This window comes from Ictidomys tridecemlineatus, chromosome 13 (assembly GCF_052094955.1).
Source record: "Ictidomys tridecemlineatus isolate mIctTri1 chromosome 13, mIctTri1.hap1, whole genome shotgun sequence".
In the NCBI taxonomy this organism is placed as follows: Eukaryota; Metazoa; Chordata; class Mammalia; order Rodentia; family Sciuridae; genus Ictidomys; species Ictidomys tridecemlineatus.
In genome coordinates, this window is record NC_135489.1 from 93,592,016 (window position 1) to 93,604,921 (window position 12,906).

Consider the following 12,906-nt stretch of genomic DNA (forward strand, 5'->3'; position numbering starts at 1 on the left):
AGATTTCAGTCCATGGTCAACCTGGCCCCACTGCCTTTGGACTATGGTGAGGTAACAAAACATGGCGGGAGCACATGGTGGAGAAATCCTCACTTCATGTGGACCAGGAAGCTAAGAGAAACAAAAAGGAGCTAGGGGTCCCAATAACTCCTTTGAGGTCATACCTCCAATGACCTCACTTCTACCCGCTATGTCCTATCACTTAAAGATGCCACCACCTCCCAGTGGGGTCACCAAGGGACCAAGTCATGGGTCTTTGGAGAACACTTACCCAAACTGTACGACACGGCAAGTTAGCACTCAGTTCCCTACACCTCTGTTTAAACCCATGTAACAGAAAACCTGCTCCTCTCAAGAAATGTCTGTAGGTAGCAACGGAAATTTACAATGGAACACGAATAAACCATTAAATGCTCTTTCTCCTCAGTGAATGCCAAAGAGAAAATCCAGAGGGCCATTATGAGAAGCAAACTGGGAGTTCTAGTTAAAACAATAAAAATCTTTTGAAAATGCTTCTTTAATCTGCCATTTTTTTTTTCAATCTAAATAGAGCTAATTAAGCAATCTGGGGCAATGTACACAAGAAAGGAGGAAAGAAACAACTCAGGATAGATAACAGGACACAGCAGATGCTAAAGCCTTCAGCACACACTTAAATACTGAAATGATTTTACCAGAAGATCAAACACTGTCAAAGCCAGGTGTGTGTGATTTGTTCCAAAGCTGTGAAGATTGGACCCAGAGGTTCAGCCACACCAGCTGCCCAGGGGCCAGTTGATTCTTGCAAAATAAATCCTCGGAGTCCAATGAGAGCAAACGTGCTTATTTGGAATTTTATTTCCTTCTATAAAGCATCAATCAATTGCAATTATTTTATTAAGTGAAAACCCAATCAGATTCACCAAGGATCAGCAAGAAGGAAGAAGCAGACTCACCGTCTCTCCGATTAAGCCTGGCGAACCCAGGGCCGTGGCTGCTGGACAGCTCTGCAGAGCTGCTGAAGGAGGACGGAGGCAAGGCGGATCCCAGCGGAGCGTCACAGTCGCCTGCCAGGGAGGAAGCCACATTAGGGTTAATAAATATGCAGGCGAAATGGAGTGAAGAAACAGGAGCTCAAAAATCATTAGGATACAGGATAATCATCACTCTTACATTTTTAACTTCTTAATATGTCTGTTGGAGTATGATGCACACAGTGACATTCCTGAGAGTTGATTTAAATCGTTTTCAAAGTCCCTTGACAAAGGCATACAGCCCTGTGGGCTCTCCACCATAATGAAGATACAGAAGTGTTCCCTCAGCCCTGAAATTCCCTCACATTGCACATCTTCGTGTTCAACCAGGGGTCAGGGTGCACCACTAACCCAAGACAACTGGAATCTGCACTTGATGTTTGTGGCCTTTAGGGACACAGCCACACGGGCAGCATTAATTCCATGCCCAAACCTTGACTGTGGTTAGAAGTTCTCACAGTGCCCCTCCCTGCACAGAACCTGGGGGGGACAAGATAGGTGGACTGTATGCCAGGTGCTCAGGTCAGAGTTACCTGCAGGAAGCCAGGGTCTGTGAAAAGCAAATCTGCAGCAACGAACTGGAAACCTCACTGTGCAGACCTCTTCAGGGGGATCTCTGTCTACAGGTGTGTGCTCCCGCCTTTGCCTGGCATCTTTGGCTTCTCAGGGAATGGCCCTGCCTTTTCAGCCCAAGGACCCCTGTCACTCACCCTGAGACAATCCTCTATTGCTTATGATCTGGCCTAAAATAACCACTAGGGATTAAGGGCTGTTTCATCCAGATTATTTACTATCTGAGTACAGGGACCCTTTGGTCCCTCCTGCTCCTGGTGTCCACCTCCTCCAAGCTTGAAGAGGCCCTGGAAATACTTCCACCTTGGATGGTTCTTATCTCATGTCTTGCAGTTTGGAGAAGAGATCTCTCCCAACAGCTCATATGTGAGACGATACAAGACATTTGTAGGAGAAGTGATTGGGTTGTGAGGGTCTTAACCCAATCAGTGATTAATCCCCTAGTAGGGGTTAACTTAATGGTAACTGAAGGGGTAGGTGTGGCTGGAGGATATGGGAGTTGGGAGTGTGGCTTTGGGGTATATAATTGTATCTGGTAAATGGAGACCTCTCTCTCTGTTTTCTGATCATCATGTGAGCTGGTTCCCTCTGCCACACTCTTCTGCCATGATGTCCTGCCTTATCCTGAGCCCTAAGGAATAGAGCCTGCTGTGGACTGAGACCTCTGGAACCATGAGCCCCTAAATAAACCTTTCCTCCTCTGCAATTGTTCTGGTCATATCCTTTCATCACAGCAGTGAAAATGCTGACTAATACAGAAATTGGTACCAAGAAGTGGGGTCACTGCTGTGACTAAACTGAACATGTGGTTCATGAGAATTTTGAGCTTTGGGGAATTGGTGGGAGGAATTTTGAGATGTTTAGCAGTGCAAGCTGAAAATGCTTTGTTATTGTAAGTGGAGCTTAATGGCTGATTCTGGTAGGAGCTCAGAAGACCAGAATGCCATAGGACTCTGGACAGTAAAGAGAGGGCTCAAGAGGGTTTAGAAGAAAAGGAAGACACTACTGGTAATTGTACTAGAGATCATTTGTGCTATGTTCCAGCTGAGAAGCTGCCTGCATTTTGCTCAAATCCTGAGTCTTTCTGTGAGGCTCATTTTAAAAGCAATGAACTTGTTGATCTGGTGGAAGAAATTTCTAAGCAGCATAGCTTTCAGGCAGTGGCACAGATATTGCTTTTAGCCAAATTTATTATGATATTCAGGAGCAGAAAGCAGAGCACAAATATTTGAAAAACTTCAATTGAAAGGCAGGAGTAAAACTGGGGCCAAGGAAGCCACAGTTGTTAATGACATTACTGCCACTAAATAAATGCTAAAGACTTTTCCCAGAGACAATAAGGCACCTCAGGAGCTGGCAAGACCACACCCATCTCAGGCTCAAGGGAATAAAAGTGGAAATTCTCTTGAGAAGAGACCAGCGTGAAATCCTTGAATAAGGGGGCCTAGGAAGTTTTTTCAACATGCTCAGCTACCCAGATAATTGGAGGCTGCTGCAGCCAAGGTCCCCAGAAGCACAGCTATTGATCAAGATGGGGGCAGAGCTTGGTGTCAACTACATGATACTGGTCCTTCAGGACTGTGGACTTTGGAGTTAGGGGATCATGGAGGCTTCCACCAAGATTTCAAAGGAAGGCCTTGGAAGCCAGGCAAAGTGCAGCCGTGTTGGATTCCCTGCAGCCATTCCCTGAGAAGGCAAGCTGTGGAGATCTGAGGTAGCCAAAGCTGCAGTGGAGACTCCCAAGATTAAGAAATGCCAATAACGTGGCACATCATCCTAGGAAAGCTGCAGGAATTGCACAGAGACAAGCCAACAGAGAGGCCACTTGGGCTGCAACCAACAGGGCCACAGGGCCAAAGCTACACAAGCCCTTTGGAGAGGGCATCATGCCATGTGCTCCAGATGCCAAACACAGAACTAGAGGACTTGCTTGAACAGCAGGATTTCAGTCTTGCTTTGGCCCCATCCCTTTTCTCTATGCCCCTATTTTTGTGAAATGTTTATTCTGTACTTTTATATACTGGACACTTGTAAATTGCTTTTAATTTTACGTGAGCTCATGATGCGAGATTGCCTTGAGCTTCAGAGAAGACTTTGGACTTGAACTTTGAGCAATCTAGGAACTGCGGAGGCTATGGATACTCTTGGGAAGAGACTAAATATATTTTGCATTGTCAGATGAGTGTGAGCTTTTGGAGGCCAGGAGCAGAATGTTATGGTGTGGATGTGAGGTGTCCTCCAAAAGCTCACGTGGGAGACAATGCAAGAAGGTTCAGAGGAGAAATGAGTGGGTTGTAAGAGTCTTAATCTAATCAGTGAATTGATCCCCAGAGAGGAATTAACTGAGTGGTAACTAAAGGTGGGTAGGGTGTGGCTGGAGGAGGTGGGCCTTGGGAGCATGGCTGTGGGTATATATTTTGTATCTAGAGAGAGGAGTCTCTCTCTCTGCTTCCTGATCACCATGTGAGCTGCTTCCCTCCACCACACTCTTCTGCCATGATGATCTGCCTCACTTCAAGCCCAAGGAATGGAGCCTGCTATCTATGGACTGAGACCTGTGAAACCAAGAGCCCCTAAATAATCCTTTCCTCCTCTACAGTTGTTCTGGTTGGGTCCTTTTAGTTACAGCCGTGAAAAAGCTGACTAAAGTACTCTGTGTGCCTTGGGTTACTTCTGTGCCCTTCAAATCTGTACTCATTTCCCTTTCAGGTGTTGTGCATATTTTCTCTAAGAAAAATGTTTATTGGTCTGTTAATTTTCAACATGTTTTCTATCATGCATTGGGATATGTTATGAAAAAAGGAATGCTATACCTCGAATATACCATTAGAAGATTCTGAATTGTGTATTTATATGTACTTGTTTCTTTGTGAGCAAGTTGTTAAGTTCACTAAAGGTGGGGGAAAGGCATACAGAATTAATTATATTGCAATAACCTGGCAAAATGTCAACTACTGTCAATTAGCTAGATGTAAGAGGTAGCCTGGGGTCTCCCCTGGTGATTTGTTAGGCTGAGTACATTATATTGGGAACCACAGAAACAAAATCTAGTACATAAAACTGGCTTTAGTGAAGATGATTTCATAAAAAATATTGGAATTAACAGCAGCTTTTCTAAAAGAATGCATTTCCACTGTTAAATTTGAATTGTTTTGCTGAAGCTGTCTCCATATATATTTCATGTTTGCCCTAAAGGTTTCTCCATATGTTGTGAACTGTAGCCTAATCTGATGCATAACTAGTCCTGAAAGTACACTCTTACAACAATGTTCCAAGCCTCATAGCAGCTGAACCAACAGCCAATCAGAGGCTAAAAGCTGCCGAGATTTGACCATATAAGGCAAACCCCAACTGCAGCCAAGCAGGTCACTTCTGTGTGTCATCTCCTCTTCTCTGGTGATAGATAAAGCCTGTGTATGTGGTGAGGTGGTGTCTACTGAGCCATTTTATGTCTGGACTGCTGGTGGACTCAGGAAACATCTCTCTTTTCTATTTTTCTTTTCCTTGAGGTGGGGTCTGGCTATGTTGCCCAGGCTAGCCTTGACCTCGCAAGCCCTCTGCCTCAGTCTCCCAAGTGGTTGAATTATGGGCACACAGCACCATGCCTGGTTCGTCAAATATTTCTTTGCTCAAATAAGCTCTGCTAAAGTCACTTCGTCTCAAGTTTTCCTTTTGATACCATGAAGACAGTGACACATCTTAAGATGTGAGAACAACAACAGATCAACAACTCATCCTGCAGCAACCATCCCACAACAGGGGGAACACTGCTTAGGTACATGTGCAAAGTAGCTGCTACATAAATATCTTTCTATGTATCCCCTCGAGGTGACAACTGACATTTACATAAGGTGAGTCTGACTTTAGGGCTTGTGATCTTAACATAAAAAGAGCAGCACAATTTGGCTGAGACCATGATTAACACACTTAGAGTAAGGTTCACCGACAGTAGAGCCTGTCTCCATACTCCCCAGCACACATTTTCCCTGGATAACACTGGCAGTGAGGATCCTCAGAATTTAGCAAATATGCTACATAATGGGATAAGAAAAAATAGAGAAATACTAATCCAAGTTGCTAAATATTTACTATTTATAGTTTCCCCCCCCCAAAAAAAAGCATTTTAAAACTGTGAAGAAGCAAAGAGAAAAAACACAACCAAGCCATCTTCAGGTGACAGGTCCCATGCCACCATGAACAGTCACAGAAGAATCCAAGAAGAAAGGGCAGCATTTAGGGAATATTGCCTCCTCAATATACCTGCCTAATGTTGTTATCTTTCATCATTGATGGAGAAAAAAATCCAGGGACAACTTCTAAAGTAGCATTTAAAATACTGAATAAAAATATTCTTACATCATAAAGGGAAAAAAAGACATGCTAACTAAAATCACACTGTATTCCATTTCTTTCTATTCTGCTGCATTAGGCTTTCCACGTGCCCTTGGGACTCCTGGCTGGCAGGCCTAGCTCCCCTCTGGGAATCATGAGCTCTCTGAGAGCACAGTACAAGCCTTACCCAACTTTGTGGGTTGCACACCTAGCACAGCATCTGAAAGACGGCACATGCTCAGTAAACTGCTCTTGAGCATTTATTAACTGATTGAGTAAACAGTATGATCATCGTTAGGCAGTAGATTTAATTAAACTTAATCTTCCTTAATAATTAGACTGAATTTTATTGTTCAAGTTCAAAGTCAAGAGTCTTAGAGACATCACAGGTTCATATACTAAGGTGATCTCAAGAGAATGTTGTGGATAGGTGTTAACAGATAATATCACCGTTATGTTTTCACTTGGTTTCTCTCTAATTAATTTCCCAACTCTGCTTTTCTGGTCTCAGATGATTTCCAACAATATTAAAGTCCAAGAAATAAATTTATAAAGACAGCTGGAAACAGAACGACTGGAATTTCCAGTTTCCCCTTTGGAAAATCCAGGAGCCAATAACACGTGTCTGCCAAGGCTTCCCCTGGCAGTGAGGACCATTTCTAGCACAGGCTTAAAGAAGTCAGCCCTTTAGAAAGGCAAGAAACTATTTTTTAACAAGCACATGGCTGGCACCTCAGTTTCCTTGCTGTTCCTTCCCTATCACTCTGAATTCTGGGCATCCCCCAGGTGTTAGAGGCCTGGGCTTCCTGTGGCTTACCTGGAAGTTTGGTCAAAAGTCGCCGTGTTTCCATGTGTTCGACTCAGCATGGAAGGTTGAAGAGTTTTATTGTGCTGCTACAGAAAAATATTTCCTGGTTACTCTCACCAGCCAAGGGTAGAGATTCACTTCCACTAGGTGTATGTTACAATGCTGTTCTGCTATAAAATCATGTTTGAAAATTATATTAAATGTTTTCTACAAGGTTATTTTATACCTATTCAAAAATGTTGGAATTCCCCAAAAAACAACAAAAAAAACCTCTTGTTGCCTTGTTACTTAATGGGGTGACTCAGCTAGACTTGCCAAAACTTACAGGTTTGAGAAAGAGAACGTTCATAAAAGGGGCTTCTCCACCTGGTCCTGGGGATTCGTCCTTCCTGTGGGCCTCCCGATCCCACTCTGTTGTCCCCCCCCACCCCACCTGCCCCTGCCTGGCATCACACTCACCCTGCTGTCCCTGGTTGACAGCAAGCTTGGTGATTGAACTGCGCTGCTTGAGAAAGTGTGGGTCAGAAACCATTCTTCATCAGTGTGCCCATAGAAGACATGGAACATTCAAAATAGTGTATGGGATTCACAAAAACCAACACTGCATTCATAGACTACTAATCTTTCATTTTAACTTTGATATTTTTGACAAATCATTGTATACATTTATAGGGTACGGTGATGTTTTGATGCATGAATGCAATGTGGAGTGACAGGTAAGCTAATCTTATAATTCCGTTTTTAACATGTGGAGATAATGAACAATTGCCTTCACCTTCCTAAGTCAAACACAGATGATAATACTTTTTGAAAGCATCATTTCATTTGAATATATTAATTGTTCTGCTTGTTCAATGAAATTGTATTGAGTACCTACTATACACAGAGGAACATTGAGGACAAAGAGGCCTGGTTCTAAGCTGAAGAAGTTTAGAATCTGATATGAGAAAGTGTGGAGAGTGGTGACTTGAGTTGTGGCTTCTGATTCCCTCATAGGGCTATGTTTACCTAGGAATTTCCTGTGCAAAGATGCAGGTCAAGATGGCCCAGTTACTATGGTGATGCGAGGAGATGCAAAGGTGCACAGCTGTATTGGTCAGAAACTTGAGTTCAGTCACCAACTCCCAGGGATAGATAATTCTGAGCATAACAAGATGACTGTAATGTCTTGCAAGTTTTGCTACATCCTTCAGGCTGCCTGCTTTGCTAAAACTTTCTCACAAATAACCTTCTGATGACAAAACCTATATAATAAATGTGCTGAGCTAGCTCTGGTGTCAAGTCTTGCCCCATCAGGGTTGGCTGAACCACCTGGCCCCAGCTTTTTCTCTACGTGTGTCTGTTTGTCTTTTCTTCATCCCCCAATGCTCCTCTGGTTATGAATTAAGAGCTGTGCTGGTCACAGCCAGAATGGGAAGTGAAAATACCTCATAGGCAAAACAGAAAAGAGCAAAAAATGTAGACAACACTGTCTAAGATGGAAGCATCTTAATTGCTTAGGAACAAACCCAGATTCTGAAAGGAAGTGGCCAGGGCACTGCCTCAATGACAAAATTGCAGCTCTGAGCCTGACAACTGGCGCTGCAGGCTGAGCTGCTCCCTGCACGCGGCTCCAGAAGAGGGACAGTGTGACAGGCTTCTGGAGTCTTGTGCTAAGAAAGGAATAAAGATGACTGTGTGGATGATTCAAGGGAGGACTGAGCCTATAACTCAGAGGAAAGAGGACAAGCCACAAGGAGAAGGGGACAAGGAGAGGGTCTTTAAAGAGAACCCCTTCTGGCACCTTGGTATGGAGTGAATGAGAAATGACACTGTTGCTTGAGGACTGTGACTTAGAGATTAAACCACACGGTACTCAGGGTCTTTATAAGAGGTGAATCTTGCAGGCCATGGGTGATGGGGTCATGGTTCCTAAGGATATGTCCTCATCCCATCCCCAGAAGCTGCGACTGCCACCTGAAGGATGAGGCTCTCCAAATGTGGTTACGGACTTTGGGATGAGTAAATTATCTTGGACCAACTGGGTGGGTCCTATTTGCCATTAGAATCGTCTCTGCAAGAGACACACAAATGACCATGAGTGACCTCAAGTACGAAGGAAGAGGAGGATGGAGGGAGAGATGCGAGATGAATCCATGAGTCCAGGAGAGTGGGCTGCCACCAGAGGGCGGGAAAAAACAAAGATGGGGACCCCCAGAGCTCTGGAGGGCGCATGTCCTGCCGACGTCTTGACCTTGTACCTTGACATTGGTGCTGAACTTTGAGGCCTGAACTATCACATACCTTTCTCAGCACATGTCCATGTGTCCACCCTGGGCAGCGCCTCTCATTCTTCCCTGGTATCACTGATTCTGGTTCTGAAAGTTCCTTAGCACTCGTGTAGTGAGAGCCCAAATAAAGCTCTTATTTAGAAGGTACTGAAAGTGTTCCCTTCAATCTGCAGGACCTGCGTGTTGCTACCCAGGGGGAATTCTAGGAACAGCCTACTCCGCTCAGGGAACAGAAGTGATAAAGCTAAACTTAAAGTCTACTTTTCTTGTTGAGAGCCACAGCTGAATGGGCCCCAGCAAACTGCCAGCTGATTGGCTCACAGCAGCCACAGCAAACTTCCAGCTGATTGGCTCACTGTGGCCCCAGCAAACTTCCAGCTGATTGGCTCACCGTGGCCCCAGCAACCAGCTGATTGACTCCTCTGTGGTGATGCTCATTGGGCTGTTTCCCCGCCCTTTCAGAACACAGAGCTGCTCATTGGGGGACTCTTTTGGCTCTGCCCACTTTGGGCTCCACCCAGCCAATTGGCCTCAAGAGCGGGAAGAGATTGGGGGAGGTGCTCCCAGGGAGTGCCTGAGGTGGCAATTGGGCTCTGGGGGAATTCCTGAAGAGCTCCTATGGTCCAGCATGTATTCTAAAAATAAAGTTCGTTTCTGCTTGATAAGTGGCTCCTGAATTGTGCCCAGCCAGACTGCGGCATTTTCTCCTTGCAAAAACCTCTGTTTCAAGTGGTCTTGAGTCTATTGGATGGACTTCAGTCACTGCCTTCCCTAAACCTCACTCCGTGGTGTTGGAATAAGGCTCCTCTTACCTAGGTCCAGATGGGCACCTGGTGCAGAGCTGGCCAGGTGAATGGCACGTGCTACTGGGAGGGGCTGCTTCAAGGACGGTTAGGAAGCCAAGCTGGGTGACTGAGGGCAGAACCTGGGACTCTGGCTGAGCCCTTGGCAAGTATCCACCATTCATTCAGCAAATACATGCTGCAGATCTGCGTGTGCCAGAGATCCCTGTGTGTTCCAGGGCTACAGACAGGACCTCCCAGCCCCTGTCCTCGGGAAGGGGACAGACAAAGCCATATGATCTGTAGAACTGGAAGTCACTAAGAGCAAGGAAAATGGTCATGTTTCTAAGCTAATTAATCATGTGCTGGGATCTGGTTCGTAACCGCTGCTCTACAGTGAAGCAGGGAGCCAACTGGAAGCAGGAAGAGGCGACGCTGATCACAGAATTTTGCCATTTCTAAATTCAGCTGGGCATGAATCAGGGGTAACTTTGATTCCTTCATGGTTAAGCCTCCTGGAGCTTTCACTACATCCAGCTGAAGGATGTCCAATAGGAACACTGTCCCTTAGTTCCTAACCTTTACTTTCAGTCCGCAGCCAGGAAATCACTAAGGACACACCCCTTTTCCTTTGCAGGTACAGACGCTTTTCCATTCTCTCCGCCACCATCCTCCCCCAGGCCCTCAGCTTCACTGGGTAACTAATCCTACAGCCAATGCTGATTTACTGCCCAACACATGCCTTACGGATGCCCACAGCAGAAACCTTTTAAAAATAAGTCACACATTAACAATCTCAGACACCTCTAAAGGCCCCCACTCTGCAAGCGTTCTGAAATTCAGGTGTGATATCTGGCGCTCAGTGCCCTCCACCTTCTGGTCCTCTTACCCTGTAGGCTACAGCTGGGTCCCCTACAAATTTCTTAGATGAGCTTCCTCCTTTAATGCTCTCCCCATTTCCTGCACCTGACCTGCCTGAGCTGGTGCACGCTGACTGCCCGTGTTGTCCCTCCTGCACTGGAGTGCCCTCTGTCCTCCTCTCAGCTCCTCCTCTACCTTGACCTTGGGGCTGCACTCCAGCTCCAGCTCTGCCCTGAGCCCTCTCACCTGTGTGCACAGGGAAACGCTCAGGTGCATCTCATGCAGAACAGCTGCGCCCTGCAGAGTGGGAGCAGGGGAGCCGCGTGGCAGCCACGTGCAGCAGCAGGTGGGTGGACACACAAGGACCTCACTCCAGAGAGGGCCCTTGCTGTGGTGACCCAGTGAGGGAGCGACTGGCAGGACCAGGGGAGGAGCGTCTGCTTCCTGGAGTGACAGACAATCCCGTGACCCACCCCAGGAAGAGATGGCCCTTGGAAGAAGACCGCGCGGAAGCCTGTTTACATCTTGTTTAAGTCAATGGCAGGAAGCAGAAGCGAGAGGATGGGGTCCATCCCATCTCCCCCTCTGAAGGACGTTGGACTTGTTGAAGAAAAGTTGCTACAGGGATGCCGAATACCTGTTGGCACCAGCGTGTCCAAGTGACTTAGGGACCTGTGACTATAAAGTCATGAAGACTCATTGACTTTAACATTCTAACACTAAGGACTTTATCCTGTGAGGACTACAAAAGAAAATAAGTGATAAACCAGACGAGAGTGCTCACAGACAAGCACATTAACTTCATGATCTAGTTTATAGTCATTTAAAGAATAAATGCAAGCCCATTTAGATTGTGACTCTCACAAAATGGGAAATGCTATTCACAGCAGATAAATACAATGCCTAGATTTGAATTCCAGATACCAGCCGCAAAAGAAAAGGGACTCTCGGGTCAAAGTCGCCCTTCTGGCTTTCTCCACGTAACAGCACCCTGGGGGCTGCAGCTCCACTGACCCGTCCAGCCTCATCCTCCCCTGTGTGTCCACCAGTCGGAGCCAGCGATGCACCTGTTCACACCATAGATACTGGACGCTGATCACCTCCCGGGTGCAGTGCCAGGGGCTGGGGGTGGCAAACCCCTCTCGGATGCAGCACTGTCCAGTGGACATGGTGCTTTTTTTAAGGGATCCACTGCAGCGCAGCAAGACCAGAGTCCCCCGAAAATTAGGGGTTTGCAATAAAACACGTGGAGAGAGCAGAGTGTGGGCGACTAGAAAGGCATCGCACAGATAGTCAAGTCTGCTCCTCAGCCTCCCAGAGAGATTAGGAAATACAGATGGCTCAGGGAAAGTCAGCAGACCACGAAGAGAAGGGGTAGGGAAGAAGCTGCAGGCCTGTCTGAGGGAGCACTGTATTGCAGTGCAGGATGAAGGGGCAGGGGAACTGGTAACTCAGAAAAGGATCAAGAGAGGCTGTGAAGATACTGGTCTGCTTTCCTAGGAGCATGGATTTAAGCTGGAAAAAAAAATCTAACAATGAGATGTAGCATGAAGGCAAAACTTGCTTTCTAAATACAGACGTGTTAAAACTGAATAAATACACGGACTTGTTCTGCAGACCAGTGCACTATGACCCTAACCTACACTGGCAGGCCACCCGCTCCCTGCCCCACTCCTCCTGGCTCACCTCTTATTTGGCCATTGCTGAGCTGACCAGGGAAGGCCTGCAGATGCCCACCGGCCACTCAATCACAGTCCTCACCCACAGCAAGGACCTAGCACCTGCAGGGGAGCCTTACCAACCCACCCTGCTGTCTCAGGAAGAGGCAGTGAGCAGCTCAGCGATGTCCCCTCACACTGACCTTCTGTCTCCTACTCACCCCAGACTCCCCATGAGATCCCACCCCACCTTTCTTTTCCTTTTTCCTCTCCAGTTTCCACATATGAGAGAAAACATATGACCCTTGACCTTCTGCGTTTGGCTTATTTCACTTAGCGTCACGCTCTCAGGAACTGGGCGTCTCTCTACGGGCAGGAAACACTGCATCCTTTACTCTGGAGGCAGACACCATGAACGGGACCCAGGACTCTGCTCTACAAACAGCCTTAAAATGACAAGGCCTCACTTGCAGAGTGTGAAGAAGTTCCAGAGACCCGTGGAGAACTGTCTCCCAGCACATGTAATCTGTCTTCCAGGGAAACAAGTAAAGATGGAGCTAATTCCGTGGAAGACATTATTGCCCAGAAATAAATCTTTTACAGCCCAGG

The 12,906-nt window shown here is 46.4% G+C and overlaps 1 protein-coding gene across 4 annotated transcripts in view; it reads right to left on the reverse strand.

The window, feature by feature from the left end:
* Positions 1–12,906, reverse strand: part of LOC101968704 (contactin-associated protein-like 3) — a 202,562-nt gene that overhangs the window by 175,331 nt on the left and 14,325 nt on the right. For all 4 annotated transcript variants that reach the window (XR_013429916.1, XM_078030582.1, XM_078030583.1 and 1 more), the window contains exon 2: positions 936–1,046. Coding sequence is in view for 3 of the 4 variants with exons in the window: in XM_078030582.1 (XP_077886708.1) it covers positions 936–1,046 (111 nt within the window). In the remaining variant the exon portion in view is untranslated. The remainder of the gene's footprint in view (positions 1–935; positions 1,047–12,906) is intronic.